The following is a 16,272-nucleotide window of genomic DNA, read 5'->3' as shown; positions in this document are numbered from 1 at the left end:
TTGTGCAAGCACCAGCTCTCTGCTGACTAATGGGCATATTTGCCCACAGAGTTCTCTGGTTCTGCTCCAAGAATAGAGATGTGAACCAGCACAAGAGGGTCAAACCCAACATGATGCTGGGAGTAGAGTGGGACCGTGTCACAAAGTGCTGAAAGGGATGCTTTCAGGTAGCTCCTCCTAACAAAAAGCACTCTCTCTTTCATGTGTCTTCTGACAAAGAGAACACTGCTCACAAAAGGCCAGTTTGCAAGATGTCTCTTAGCTAGTATTGTAATTTGATGTATTACTGCAAAGTTCATTGACTACAACTAGTTTTAAGTATTAGTGTTTCAAATCTAAACAGTGTCCCCTGTTATTTCCTCAGTCCCCTCCCTCCGCCCTCCACACAAACCTAGCAGATACTTGTGTTACCAGATTTAAGAGGCTGGTGTGCTTTACACTCGATGCCTTGGTTCCAGCTCCTCAGAGATAAAAGCAAGGAAGTAAGAATTTTTTTGTTCCAGTAGTTAAGACAGTATCACATTTGCCCAGTAATAGGAAAGGAGTGTATGTGCTGCAATGGAAAGGATTTGGTAACATCAACCTCTTTGCCTCCCTACCACATCTGACAAGAGACAGCAATGTTCTCAAACCACTGAGACCTAAAAATGTAACAAGATTACAACATTCAGGTAATAGGTTTAGCATAGCACATACAGTAAGGCAGAAGGTCATGCTGAAAGTACTAAAAATCTAGATTTTCCAAGTGTACAGATAGATGAAAACATGTCAAAACCTGTCCCACATTGAGACCAGTGGGATCAAAACATGCTTTTAAGTCAGTTACAGTCAGACTGTTTTGTCACTTCTTTCTTAGCACCCCTCCTACACCCCCCAGTGCTTTGAGATTCAGAGAGGGTGGTCTGAGTCACGTTTTTTTGCCATTAAGGTCAAAGGGAGTCCACTTGTTTCTTCAACAGATATGGAAACAGGGTCCTGAATTTTGTCTTACTATTAACACTAGAGAGCTGCATGCCACCAAGAAGCTTCCTAGTAGGTACCCATTTTCAATTCTTGGTTTAAAGATCAGAGGTGTCCCAGATCATGTCCCAGGTGTATTTTTAAAAACATTTTCCACTTCTTTCCAGTCTCTGCTGGTGCACTCCTAGTTGCACTCCTGATTTGCCTTCTATTTACACCATGGCTCTGAACTATCTATCTGTTGTCTTGTCTTTAGAACAATATGTCTCCACAGATGATTTGCAGACATCCTGTTCCATCTCTGGTCTTTTCTGTCCATTCAGAACAGGCTCTTTCACACTTTCCTGCAATCTCTCTCTTGACAACCCATTGACAAACCTATCACCTAAAATCAAATTCACACTAGGAAAAAAACCCCAACCAACCTCAAAACCTTGTTCTTGTTAAAAATGGACTACTGTATTTTCCAGATTCGTAAGTCAACAGAGAGTTGTTTTTGCCGATTCCTCTCCTCAGTTTCAGAAACATCATTGCTAAATTAGGTGAACTTAACCAAAGAAAGGGATATGCTCAAAGCTGAACCAATCAATGGAAACATGCATGATGATATTATGTATGTATAGTAGGCATATCCAATGTGCATTTACTTTTATTAAATGTCTAGCTTACCTTTCTGCCCATGACGACTGCTAAATTTATCTCCAATTTCCGGACGTCTAGTTTGCCTCAACAACATTTTGATCAAGAAAGCATCCTCTGCATTTGATGAAATCATTACTTTTTCAATATAAGAATCAGTTGCACCTTTGTAGCTAGTACAAGAAGACAAAACATGAGTTTTACATCTATGAACCAAACACAAGTTACAAACAAGTATTTGTGTATTGGTAAGCTTCTGGCCAAACTGTAGTCTTCATGGAACTTATATATGGGAGACCAATGGAGCAAAGATTTTTTAAATCTATATCTATATCTATACCTATATCTATAAAGTTCCAGAGTATGGTATGTTTCTGGAAAAGAAAAGGCTTAAGAGATACAACAGAAACAAAGGGAGAATTAAGATGAAATTGTAAAGAACATGGTATATTTTTTTGTCACATGGGCTCTTCTTGACAGGAAAAAAGCTTCCTAGTATGTTGCAAATTTCTGGATCTTCAGTTAAACAAACAAAAGCGAAATAGAGAGTCGTAGTTGAAGAAAGGAGGTTAAGGAATATACCATGAGTATTTAAGAATAAAAGTAAGGTATAATTATCCTGACTGAAACTATTCATCAGGTGCACATGTGGAAATGAATCATGGGCAGAACTGAGGTACAGACAGAGATGAACTCTAGAGTCTGAGATGCAGAGATTTTGGAAGGAGAAGAAAAAAACCAAAAGCTAGCTAGGAGGGAAATTATTCTGGTATCAGCTTTTTTCTATATATTGCAGAATGAGGGCAGAGCAGATTTTAATACCTTATTTAGGAGATCATTTTTTCTCATTGTTCAGGTAGCTGAGATGGTCAAACTATGACACCTGAACTCAGAGCCCTGGATCCACGCCTTTAGCTGGCAGGATTACTTCTCTCCTCTTGAAAATTAAAATGTTGACTCACTTCTTTATTAATACCTTGTAAGAATAAACCTAGAGATTTCTATTGGTTTTGAAACACAAAGAAGTGCAGCAAAGCTAATTCTGCCTTTATGATCTGGGCACCAATTGCTTGCCTTGCCCTTGCTCTCTGCTAATTTACCAAACTGTCAAGGCTATTCCTGACAAAACAGTGAAAAAAACCTTCATTATTTATTCATTCATTCATTTATTTATTTCTACATTTAATGCAGAATTTTAATCTCACACCTCAGAAGTCCTCTCTTGTTCTTTCAGGACAGGATGGGAAAAACTCTTATTGACTGTCCTTTCCCATTCACCAGTGCCTTGGTAAAGGACATGTAACTGGAGTGACCAGAATGAGCTGACTGTTGACCTCTGAGATAGGAAGGCCTCCATTTCCTGGCCTCCTGCCTGGCAAAGTGAAGGCTGAGCACCAGTCAGCATTGGCCATTTTCTGTGGGAGCTGGTATGGAGGAGATGTGCCCCCTCACTAAGCACACGTGTTCTCTGCCTTCCCACTCATCCTGCTTTTCTCCTGTTTCTCCATTACTTCATTCATGAATGACTCCTCTCCCCTCCACCACTGTCTTAGCTCTCTTCTCGGTTTCTCCTGGGAACCTACTCAGCGATTCCTCTCTATACATACATCTACAGGAGGGTTCCTCCCTCTCTTTACAAATCCAGCCTTTCATTTGTTAGAATCTAACTTATTAGAGATTAAGTGGCCAAAAACTTCCAAAAATTACCTAGGCTCTGAAAAATCCTGTGAAGATTCAAGACCTAGAGAACTAGGTCTAATTTGCAGAGGGAAGTTTATTCTTTTGACTTTTCTAGAACTGAGTATTTTCTCAGATACCTTTCCTCTGTGTACCTTCCCCCACTATAAAGTTATGATGCAACATACGTTACTGGCACGTCTTTGTACTGTGGCTGCTGAGGCACACTACTTCCTTCCAGAGGCGTCTGGGTCACAGTTGGCATAGATTTGTTCACAAGGACTTGCTTATTTTCTACTTTTTCACCTATGAAGAACAAGAAAAAAAACATAATGAAAACATATCTGGTTACCTATGTTAGAAATACATTTTAAGCTTTAAAAAAAAGTAAGCTGGAAGACAAACCGGGAGGAACATGTCCAGGAAGTATGCCATGTTATTTTATTAAACGATGCACAGCAAGGCAATCATTAAACTAGCTTTTTTTGGTAAACCAAAACAGAACAGCTTGCAATCTGGGTGCACTATGAGAACAGGTATTCAACATACTCTGGGTCTAAAGAATACATAAAAGCATCTGAAGTCATCTGCGGTAAGTATGGACAAAATGAACAAGCAACACTAACTGACAAATTTTAGAAATTTACGTCTAAGTTCAGGGCATCACATCACTTCCACAGTGAGTTGTGCAAGACCACTTTCAGCCTCTCCTTGCAATTATTTTCTCCTATTGCTTCTGGTCCCGTACATCAGCTATTTTTCCCTCCATTCTTTTATCCTGCCCTTCACATAGAAAACCGGATCAGTAGCATGTCCCATGACACTAATGCACATCAAGTACCTGCCTCCCACCTCCTTCACAAAATTACACTGAACTTCAGTCTATGTCTCTTTTCTGTCCACATGAACTATTTCAAAGAGGTTTTTACCTACATGCTGAGAACAGCCTCAGTCTGGAGTCTGCCCCAGTCCTATCTATCCTAACACTTGAGAAGATTCTTGCCTTTTTCTTCTAATTAACTTTGAAAGCTCCATTGTGATGTGTTAAAGAGCAAAAGTGACCCAATTGTGTTGCTATAATGAAATTAAGTTTAGTGCCTTTTACAGCACCTTTTTTGTTAGATCCCAGCTGACCTATCAAGCTGTTTCCTAATTGAAGGATGACAGTATGGGAGGATTCTTTCTGAAATTTATTTCCATTGGAAAGTTATACACCTATCCTCCTCACTGAATGTAGTTGTATTTATTTTCTTATCTCTCTACAAACTTATTTCTAAAGTGTTAAAAACACAAGGTTTTACTTCCTCAAACAACTGCATTAACTGACAGCATGCTAGGAGGTTTTGATGTATGAAATAAAAATAATAAGGAATCTATCCTTAAAAAACAACAATGACAGAACATATGAGAGACAAAGAGTAAAAAACTACGGTATTAAAAGTTTGCCAGTTTGGGGATATAAGAAGAATACAAGTTCTAATGCTTCAATAGATTCACACTGTTAAGGACTCACTCTTCTACTTAAATATGAAGCCCCCTTCTCTCATGAACAGCAAAACCTCCAGACTGGGTACCACATTGCTTTCAGAAACTAACATTTTCTAATTCTCCATTACAATGCTGTCATCTTCAAGAAAAAAAAGATACACTAAATATAAAACAAGGTGCCCAAAAAATATTAACAACATTAATTTCTACTTCAGATTATGAACATGCCATGACTGAACATGTAGTTTGACATACCTGGAGAGCAGATACCATCAGCATCTAAAATTTCATGGCGCCAGATTGGTTTACGGGTAGCTGCATCCAACATTGGACCCATAACTTTATCAAATGTCTGGTTTGTGTAACGCTTCAGTGTACACTTGGCATTCTTGTATACAAGACACCTTCCAAAACCTAAAATGTAACACAAACTCATCTGCCTAGGAGTTCAAAAATTCTTTGTAACACGTTACCAGAACAAAACAAGAATGCTGATCCACCTGCTGAGCTACAGAATATAAATATTTTTTTTATTAGTTAGATTATTCATTGCCTTGAATATGCATAACATTGTACATGGATACCTAGTAGCTCACAATTTAAAAATCAGATCATGCATGCTACTTTTTTTAAGACATTGGACTATGGTCCAATTCTGAAGTTGTGCCAATCTGCTTCTATACCTCTGCACACACACGCACGCATCATTTCTCTTACCTTTGGTGGTCCACAGGGAGACATAACATAGGAGAAGAGACGGTAACAGGATGAGAACAGCACCTCTTCCTTTCAGGAGTTCTAAGAAATCTGAACTTTTACTCATGTTTGTGGCTGACACAAGCTAGACTACCAGGAGAGTACCAATTGAGGGTTTCATATAATCACCCCATTACTCACTTTTTTCCCAGCTAAAAGAATTCTGAATTACATATATTGTTATTAATCAGGTTTGGTTTGGGTTTTAGATGATAAAAGTAGCATCTCTAGAATTTCTCTCCAAGTACAGCAACTAGCCACAATACTAAACATTTTCATCACATTTAGAATTACAGACAGCCAAGAGCAAGGATTTCTAATAATCCTACATTATTTTAGTTCATTTGAAAGATGGTTGCAGTCACATACAGTACATCTATATCTTTAGATTATGTCAAGTAACTCCTGACAAGCACCACAGCTCTCCCTGTAAATGTTACCAGTCTACCAGAAAAGAAAACATTCCGTTTTAAATCATGCCTGTTGTTGTTTTAGAAAAGGAGGCATAAATTAAATGCGGCAGACATTAATGCCAAAGATACATGTCTAGGAATACTATTATTGCTGCCTAGCAACTAGGAGGAAGGGAGTGTGGGGGGGAATAAAGTGATGGAAGAATCTGATTTTGGCCACCCGACACTAAAACCAATTTGATCACACTGCACTATGTCTTCTCTCAAGGGAATTTATTTAGAAAAGAGAGAGAAGAGAGACTAAGTTTTCAGGCAACGCTCCTCCAACCCCAAGCAGCATTAACATAAAGTGCTGAAGAACTGTAAAGAGAGTGAGACAGGACAGACAGGCACAAATGTAGGTTTCACTTAGTTACCCTCTATTTGGTGATTATGTACTTTTACTTAAAATACACTGCACAGATTTTTATTTTCTTAAGGAAGTGGGTCATTAGTTTACGTCCGAGTAAACACTAAATTATTTTCCTTTAGACACTACTGTTATTTTCTCTCAGAAAGTAGGCAATACTGCTATTGCTCCCTCAGAGCATCAGGTTCACAATGACACAAACTGCCACGTGTTCCATTCCCTTCCCAAATACATTCAGGAGCCTAATTTCATCTATTGCTTTTGTTACTGGCAAAAAAAATGAGACCCCTCTGTTAGCAATGAACAAAGGTTCAAGTAACCACCTAAAAAGCAAGCCCAACAGAACAGATTATCTCTTACATTTTTTGTAAAGAAAATATTTTCAAAAAGGGACCATTTACACTTTTTTATTTGGGGTCAAAAGTTAGCAATTTTTTCGTATAATATCCATTCTCAGAAGTTTATTCGCACGTTTGCAACTTCTCCGCATTATTGAAAGCATGGAATTACAATCACTTGTCATGTAGAAAACAAACAAAAGCATTCAAAAGCTGTTTTGGAATTCAGTTTCTTAATTGGAGATGTACTGTTCATAACTGCAATAAGAGTTATTACAGGATAACACCACAAGACAACAAACTTACTAAAACATGTATTAGAACACACACTAGAGAAGTGGGAGAGAATTGATGGTTCTTACCTCTGTCCAAAGAGGCCTTGTTTAAGACAAGAGCATCTTCAATATCGTAACCACTGTAGCTCATCACAGCGACTGTGGCATTCTGACCAGCAGGCAGTTTCTCAAAGTCTATCAGTTCAATTGTTTTTGTTTTTACCATTGGCTTCTGTGGATAGGCTAGAAGATACATAAGAGTATCTATCCTGTTTCTTTGATTGTATCCAATCGTACCTGTACGTAAAAGAAAAACAGAAGTGTGTGAACATTAGTGAGTTTCCTAGAAATGTTTTGGCTAAAAAATTACCAAAATGAAAATTAACTAAATCCAGAAACCGAGGATTTTCATCTAATAATAGAAAATCTTCAAGAAAAGAAGGAAAAAAAAAAATCATAAGAGAGACCGAACAAAAACAACTTTACATCGTTATATTTAAAGATGTAAATGGGTTCTTAATTTAAGCTTCCAGAAATAATTATTGTTCTTAAACAGGAAAAACCTAAGCATCAAGACAAAAAGAACGACAACAAAAGAAATCAAAGTCAGGTCCTCTATGACTGAATGCAAGTAAGATCTCTTTTTTAATCATGGCACTGAATAAAACCGTGAGTATGAAGTTTGCTTTTATTATTCTAATAGCCATAGGTTTTTTTGGAGAGCTGAACTTCTGTTCCATAGACCTGATCCAAAATTTCATGAGAATCAATAGAAAGACTCCCATTGAGTTCAAGAGGAGCTGTGGATCAAGTACACCGTCTTCCACATCATATTTCCTTCCTTTTCTGGGCAATAATTAGTTCAACAGCAGCCTGTGTTAAAATGTCACAAAGCATGAACAAAGCATACAGTTAGTAGCAGCCAAGACTGATTTACTTTCTGAAATTAGAGGCATCATTGCTAGAAAGACTACAGTAGAAGTTCACTCACAATATATTTGTCTTTTTACATGAAATTAATTTTAAATTTACGGTTCAGAATTCAATCCTTTGTATAGACCTCCCAGCTTGAGACTGAATTTTTGGCCCTGTCCCATCAGACTGCCAAAGTGTCTTCTGAAATCTGAGGAAAAAATAATTAACACCCAGCAGGGAAACATAAACCGTTGTGTAGCAGAACAAAAGTTAAGGCAATCATACGTTATTAGAGTTTGCTGTACCAGGACTATGCTATGTCTCTAAGCAATTAAGAAATTATAGTCTGAAAAGTTAAAGTTTTAAGCACTAAATATTCTGCAGTACTTGTGCTTAGGAGGTAAATCTTTCAAAATGTTTCCATTTTCTTCAGCAGTATCAGAGACTGGCTGCTTTCAAGGAAAGGTCAAAGCAGGCAGTGTATAAATGAAGATTTCACATAGCCAGAATATAGTGCAGCTGAACACAAATGTGCTCTTGGGGGAGGCCAGTTTCATGTTTTATATGCATCTACTTGCAAAAAAAATGTATAGAAAATCAAGTATCTAAAACCAGTCATCATCACAGGCATTTCCAAAGACCTATCCTGTCCTTGGCACTAAGCTCTCTCTCTTAAACCACCACAGGTCTACCCTTTCCAAGGATGAGAACAGGGAGACAGCTCAACAGATACTGTCTGAAAATAAACTGTTACAACCAGCTCTTACATGCCTGGACTTTCCTTGGTTCTAGAAAGTGGATTTGAAGCCACAGGCACAGCATTTTCAAATGGCAAGGAAGATTGGTTACTTGTCTCTTTCTTTTGAGCAGTTGCTTTTCTGTCTCTTTCTTGAAGAAGTAAATTAATCATCCCTGAGCAGTATTTTCTGTCTTCAGTAGGAAGCAAGCTGGTGAGACCTGGATTCATCAACACTCAAGACCTTCCTGGTCACCATTTGAAAGCCCTATTACTTCTCTTAGCCTAAGTAATAGACATTGTTTTCATTGTACTTTGATAAAAAAAAAACCAAACTGGTTTTGCCATTATACAGCTAAGAAAATTTATTTCCAAATTTAAAACTTAGCAGTTTAGACCTTTATTCCCTCTTCACCTAGAATGAATAATCTGTGTGCTTTCAGGACAGGTTGTCTGCTGTAAAGCTCATCTTAACAGTTTCACGGATAGGTACATATTCCTGTTGTCGAGAGAAATCTTCTCCCGAGTAAGCCATGCCAACTTTCACTTTTGAAATGCTTGCAATCTTTTTCTCCCCTGAGATGCTTATATGCTGTACCTGCTATGGTTCACTGGTTAGGGGTGCTAAGACAGGATGAAGCCTGGAGCACCTGATCAGATTTATACCCCAGTAACAATCTGCGGTAGTTCGCTACATATCAAGGATTACACTTTTACATATTTCAGGTAATGCATATTATTTCTCTCTCAGATGCTTCACGTATTTCAAAGCTGGCATTTTTATCAGAGGTTCAGATAAGCCTAACAAAACTGTTACTGTTTGTATCAGACCAGGAACCATGAGCAACTGACATTACTGAGATTTTGAGCCTCAATAATAATAAAACGTATTCAGGCAATTCTTCAGGAGTTGAATGCTGTACCGTATCAAATGGAAAACATATACATATATACTAATGATGGACATCCTAGCAGAAAAGAAACTCGTTAGAGAATGATTCAAGAGCAGAAGTGAAATAAATTAACCAAAAAGCATGCCATACATCAGCAGTATTTGTCCTAATTGCTACAATTTAATGGTTACACAAATAACATCTTCTCTAGACTGGTTTGACAAACCGCAGCCTTAAACCACAATCTGCTTATTTAAAATTAAGAAGCAACTCTCTTCTTCTGAAGACTGGTGTGTTGGGACGAGACCTCTGTGTAGGCGTCAAAATGAAAGAAGTCACTAGCTTTATTTCTGTTTTCTCTCTGAAAGAACAGAGCCCTTGTTTGCTTCAGCCAAACAGCCAAGCAAAAGTAAAGTGTAATTAAAGTTCACCATAACAAACCCTGCTCACAATGACCCACATTTATAATTATCCCACCAGCAAGAACCAATTTTTTTCATTGGTAATTAGCCCTGTTTAAAGCAAAACACACAAGGCTGACCTGGATACAACAAAGATCATTTTCTTGCTTTTCTCAGTGCTTGGTATATTGTGAATGCACGTGTGCATTCTTTCCTTTTTTCCATTTCCTCCATTTCCTGACAAGTTGTTTTTTTCTTTTAAAGTATCATTTGATCATTCTTCAGCGCAAAGTAATTACTATAAAAATGCTATCTATTGATATTTAGCATAAATGGGATATTGTTATTCTGACGCAGAAAGTTTTGAGAACTCACCAGAACAAACAGTCAGCTAAAATAAGGGTTTATCCAATTCTCTGGTGTATTCCTTACAGCAACATTAAACTGTACAATCAAAATTAACAAGGATACAGAAATCAATCTACTTTATGAGCCAAAAGGGCTATTATTGCCCATGCCAAGAAAAGAATTGCTGTACTTCTGTATTTCCCCTGATTTCACCATTGATTTTCTACTATTCTGTCCTTTCATATGTGCACAAACCAACAGAGAAAGAAGTACAGGTTTTAAACACTGCACTGAACCTTGTGGAGGGGGATCCAACTCAGCTCAGAGAGATTTTCACAGTATATGTATTAAGTGATCTGGATGCTCAACATTTGAAATACTCTTTTCACCGCAGAAAGATTAGGAAGTCAGTTAAAAAGATTATGGGTACACTAGGGGAAGTAGTCTGGCTCGTTTCTGTCTCAGCACTTCTGTGCCTGCTACAAGGGAAAGAAGAGCTGGCAAAAGAGACTGTGTTGCAGAGCGCAAACACTGCTCCTCAAAGAGCAGCGGCAGAACTGAGCCCTGGCCACAAAGCACCCAGGTCCAGCTGTGATGACCAGCAACAGCTGGTTCTGCTTTGACGTTTGTTTTGGTTCTCTGCCAATCGGCTAGCTATACAAAATTTGGGAGCACTTCAGCTCTCAGCCCACCAACAGGCCCTTCACAACTGTCAAAAACCAACAACCCCCAGCACTCGGTTCCTTGAAGCACATTTGTCTTCTCAACTCAATTTTAACACATTCAGCTGGTTATAGCCCACGGCAAAGCAGTACCTAAAGGGCTTTGTTATTTCACAGAAGCAAAGCACAACATACATGATACAGTAAGAAGGGGGTTTTTGTAATATCAAAGAAGTTGCTTCAACATCTGCAACAAAGCTCTCATCCACCTACTACCATCCCCTCAAATACTTTCTGCTCTTTCACAGATTAAAGTAATAATTAACAGCCTAACTTTCCTTACTCAAGACTTGCATTATGACATTTGGGTTGAAACTGCAGTGCACAGTTGGGCTGTGAGAGCGTACAGCTTGCTTTGTGTACCCACATTGCCACTTTCACAGATGCGCATGTGTAATATGGTGAATTACTGGCAGGAAAATGTGTATGTTTTAATTTCTAACATTGGGCTTTTATACAACACTTCACAGTCACAGAGGTACACTGTATAAACCTGACTAATTTTCTATGTCTAAACGGAACTGAAAAGCTCCATTTAAAATTATTTCTCTCATTGTAGGAGCCTTTGATCCTCTTAAACATTATTTTTGCAACACTTGGAATGCAAACAGTACAGACTCTTGTATTTTAATATTAATATTGTCAGATTTTAAGCTACAACTGTTAACTTTGCACCGAAATGTCAACGTTCAACTGAGGTCCTTGCAGCTGCTGTTGTATTTGCCACCTAATCATAACTTCCCCTCAGTCTTACAGTTCAACCTGCAACATATGGTAAATTATCTATGCCAAAACAGAGGGATTTCATTTCAATTTCATTTCACTGGAATCCAGTCTGCTCACTAAGCGCAGCCCTAGTCCTCCAACAAGATGATTCATTCTGCCCATGACAGAGAGGTATTTTTCAGGACATTTAATGTTATCCTGCAGAAACATTGATATTTTAATACCTAATACTTGTCAGGGATACTGGATTACATACACCATTGCAAGGTCTGATGTCCACCCTCTGTTTACTTGTGCTTTCACACCTTTACTAGCTTGATGTTGCTTAAAAAAGAGCAAAGACTGTCCAAAGCAGCTGGCACAGTCCTGTGACGTGGTCAGAGGGGGTCAGCGTTGAGTAGCACAAGGCTCTCCTTTCCCAGTCTGAGCCCCGGGGCTCCCTCCATGCCCCCAGGTTTTGACAGCGGAGTGACACAGTGGACTTGGACATGAGACTTTCCACATGGCAATGTTGTACCAGGAGCTGCTCTGCAATTTCAGCATGGGGAAGGAAAGCAAGAAGGGTGGATGGGTACTTAAAGGTGGGGGTTTGAAGCACTACATCACACCTCTTCATAAATACAAACAGAAAAAAGTATGTGAGATGTTTCAGGAATATCCCCTAGGTCTCATTTGATCAATAAGTGTAAAGAAAAATCTCTGCTGCCTCTACAGATTGCCACTTATGGTGGCTTTTTTTTAAGCAGTTATTACAAAAAGCTTCAGGTGTTTGCAGATACTTCAGGCAGAGCAAAATATAGCTCAGGTCATGTGCCAACTTTTAAAATGTACTTTTATCTAGCTGCTTATTCTTTGAGTCAGGTGTTTTGTCATAACAAACCGAAACAAAGACTTTTTTTATTGCTCAAGATATTCAATGGCTTTTGTGTTCCTAGCGTCAGCAGGAACGTCAGAGGATTGTATCCAAGGAGCTAAATGTGCAAGACCTAGGGTCAAAGCAGCTGAATACACCAACCTCAGAAAACACAGACAATGAATTGCAAATGACACTCAAAACAAAACGGGAAAAAAACCTTCACACAGAAAACTACAAAAGAACTCCACAGATACTGAATTGGCTTTCTGTACACACTGATCCTGCTTAACTGTGTGTGGTAACTAACCAAGCCTTCTGAGACTAATAGTCATAAAATAGAGACTCGGGGGTGGGGGAAAGATAATGGGATGGGGGAGAACTGTAAGGAGAAAGATTGCATCTCTCCTCTTTTTTTTTTTTTTCTTTTTTTCTTTTTTTTTTTAATTAAAAGGAGGACATGCATCTGTTGCTATTTTCTGCTATTTTGATGTGCTGAACATGACAGTTCAGCACAAGGCAGTTACTTTGCTATTAATTCTGCTGGAGAAGTTTCACAAAAGGTGCAGCCTTTCAGTTTCGAACATACAGCACAAAACAAATGGTTTAGTAAACGTAACAGAAGTGGTAGTTTTTTCATGACAGAGTTGTTCTACTTGCGAGCAAGCCATCAATACAAGACATAAAACTGGCATGTACAGCACAAGTCTGAATATAGCTGTCTGAATTGATGTACTACTGGTCAGGCTCTTCTTGGGACTCACTCTGTCTTGCTCATGGGCCGTATGACTCGGATGCTTTAATGCTAGTTTAGCTGCATATTAAAGGAACGATTAGAATTTATTGAGTGTCACTTACCCACAACAGCAAATTTACAAAATGGTTGGTTTTTAATGTCCAGCTATCACATTTGTAAAAAGAATTATTAAGCGATCAGCAAATGAATTTTGTTTCAGTTGTTCTGCTGAGGGGCCGTTATTTGCCCTCTTCAACCAAAACAGAAAAAGCCCAAAATCTAAACCACTGCAGGAAACGTTCAAGTAACTAAGCACTCTCTTTCACATCTTGATTCCTCTTATTCTCTAATGTCAATGTAACTATTTATTTATTTATTTTTAGGGCATCTACTCAACTATTCAGGGAAATTCTCCTCTCTCCATGTTCTGTCCCTCTTTGTGATAACAATTTTCAACTTTTTTTGTCTGGAAACCCACAGCATATCACAGCATAAAGAGAAAAAAAAAAAACCACTTTGCCAATCCTGCAGCTATGCTGAAAACTTGAAAGCCATGGCGATTATCCAAAAAAACCAACAAAAAAGCAATAGTGTTCCGGTTTCTCCAATTTTTCTTTTAAGACCTGCATGTATGGTCTCCATTCAGCAAAACTGACTGGTATTTTTTTCCTTTTAATTTTTCCAACTTTCAGAGGTAAGTTCTTTCTCAGAGCTAAAGAGGTGCTCTTTTCCTCTTTCTAGCAAAGCTTTTATGTGAACTAGAAAAGAAAGTATTTCTGTTTTGTCACTCTTGCTACATAGCTTCAAAAACTATGTAATACTCCAAAAATTAATAAAAAGAGTCTTACCCATTGCTTGTTTTCCCATGGCACACTGATAAGTGTTTCTTGGGGATTGGTTGTGGTGAGGATATGGAATCAGCCCAGCACAGACACCAAGAAGCGTGAAAGGCTCAATCTCCAAATGTGTTGTATCTCTTAAAAGAAAAAGTACCAATTATAGCAGCTTTGTGAACAAACATCTTAACTAGAATTTATTTAATTTAGCAGTATCTCATACTACTTCAATTCAATTCTGTTCAGGAAAATGTAAGTCAGTAGGACCTCAAAATATGGATTCACTATGCAATTTTTATTTTTAAAGAAACACTAACTTTCTTTTGGCTTTAAGTGTTTCCACATGAAAAGAAATGAAGGAGAAATAAATGAGGGTTTATGAATTTCCATCATGAAGAAAAAGCCTCCAGATAACGACAACCTGAGGGAGCTCAGTAAGACAATAGACCATCAGTTTATACAGTAAGACCCAAAATGCCTTCAGGAATGTCTTCTCATGTAATGAGACTCCTCTGCATCAGATTACCAATCTCAGAGATCTAGAAATCCACTGGGGAGGTGGAGGAAGGAAGAGCAAGACAGATTCAGGTATTGAAAAAAATGAAAGTGTAGTTTTAGTTTTCCAAGGTCAGTTATATAATATAAGTTAGAGGGAAAACATCTGTGTCCAAACCAGATCCAGTGCCATGGGTGATATGGCATAATAAAACACTATTTGGAAAGCTCTGCAAATATTTTGCAAATGATTATGTTGTTAAAAGGCAGTAATGATGAGAAGTAAAAAGCCAGGGACAAGGAGTAAAGATTGAGAGATAACAAAATTTGTTCCACCTGGCATGAGCTTCACAGGAGAAAGTCCATGCTCAATAAAGACAATTAAATCATAGCGTGCATTGGGATGCAAGTGGAGTGCTAATAACTAAGGATGGAGTGAGTGTATAATAAACCCTGGCTGGAGCAGATCTGCTTTTTAAATCCAGATAAGTAAGTAGAAAATGGAGAATTTTGAAATAAAGAAAATTATAGCTAAACCTATCCAAAGCATATCTTTCACAATGTTCTGGAGTTAGCACACAGAGCTTGGGTTTAGGCATACGATTGCTTCTCCCATACACCTAAATCCACTGCATTCTGAAAATCCCATCTTTAATGTTTGACTTCTCTTAGAAGTCTTTTGGAAGAATTTTTTTAATTAGTTAAATTAATTTGATTATTAAACTTCAAGACCTTGTAAAGGAAATGACTGGAAAAATCTTCATTATAACACCACTCAAAAGACAGCAAAGCATCACAAGCTCAAAAAGGCTGAGGAATTACTCTCAAGTACATACAGACTGAAGAAAAAGATCAGCAGGAACTTACATAAACAATGTATGTACTGCTGGAAAAAATGAAATCTGAAAAAAACCTGGAAAGCCTGAGAAGCAAGCCTAGTGAATTTATCTATCAGTCCCAGAAATCTTTATAAATCACAAATATGCTTGAGCAACCTAAAAATCACCTGCTGGCCAGAGGATAGCCACTATTTTTCTCCACTTGATAAAATGCAGCTATGTTAATTGAGGCCTGTCTTAAGAAAATACGAAGGGTAGAATCCCAGTTGCAGTCAACTAATTGTAAAATGGTCTGAAGAGCCAGTAGCAAACTTAAAGCACAGACTGCCCCCCTCCATTCTGTAGAACTTCACAGAACTGCTAACACTTCTCAAACAATAAAACAAGAGGCTTAAGACTTACTGATAGTGAAGTTAGCAAATGTCTTCAAAAGGTACTAGTGCATGGAACTACATATACATTTTCAGACAGGGTATTCAACACAAGTATTTTTCCATTGAAGTCAATCCTATTTCAAGCAAAGAAGATGCAACATATGTGGATCCTTGTATCTTATGAAGTATTCCACAGTGCTAATGAGATACCTTCAAACTTTACAGAGCGGTTCAATTTCTACAAGTCAAAATGCCACTGCCAGAAATGGGCCCAAGAAAGGAAGGCAACCTTGTGAGTTTGAAAATCAGTTACAAATGGGTAAGGAAGAAACTCAACACGAGTCAAATCCTCCAAAGCAAAAACCCTAATTGGATTGGAAAGGTAAAGAGAGGATACTGTAGCTAAAAGAAGCCTACATTACAAAAGCAAGAATGTTAATAGG

General features: G+C 38.1%; 1 protein-coding gene across 4 annotated transcripts in view; it reads right to left on the bottom strand.

The window, feature by feature from the left end:
• POLR3B (RNA polymerase III subunit B) overlaps nt 1-16,272 on the bottom strand; it is an 87,829-nt gene that overhangs the window by 29,693 nt on the left and 41,864 nt on the right. For all 4 annotated transcript variants that reach the window (XM_074871918.1, XM_074871919.1, XM_074871920.1 and 1 more), the window contains 5 exons: nt 14,134-14,261; nt 7,043-7,252; nt 5,020-5,178; nt 3,465-3,582; nt 1,630-1,772 (listed from right to left, as the gene is read on the bottom strand). In XM_074871918.1, the coding sequence (XP_074728019.1) occupies nt 1,630-1,772; nt 3,465-3,582; nt 5,020-5,178; nt 7,043-7,252; nt 14,134-14,261 (758 nt within the window). The remainder of the gene's footprint in view (nt 1-1,629; nt 1,773-3,464; nt 3,583-5,019; nt 5,179-7,042; nt 7,253-14,133; nt 14,262-16,272) is intronic.

This window comes from Strix uralensis, chromosome 5 (genome assembly GCF_047716275.1).
Source record: "Strix uralensis isolate ZFMK-TIS-50842 chromosome 5, bStrUra1, whole genome shotgun sequence".
Taxonomy (NCBI): domain Eukaryota; kingdom Metazoa; phylum Chordata; class Aves; order Strigiformes; family Strigidae; genus Strix; species Strix uralensis.
Note: the sequence above shows the minus strand (reverse complement) of the source record. Positions and strands in the feature narration are given on the sequence as shown.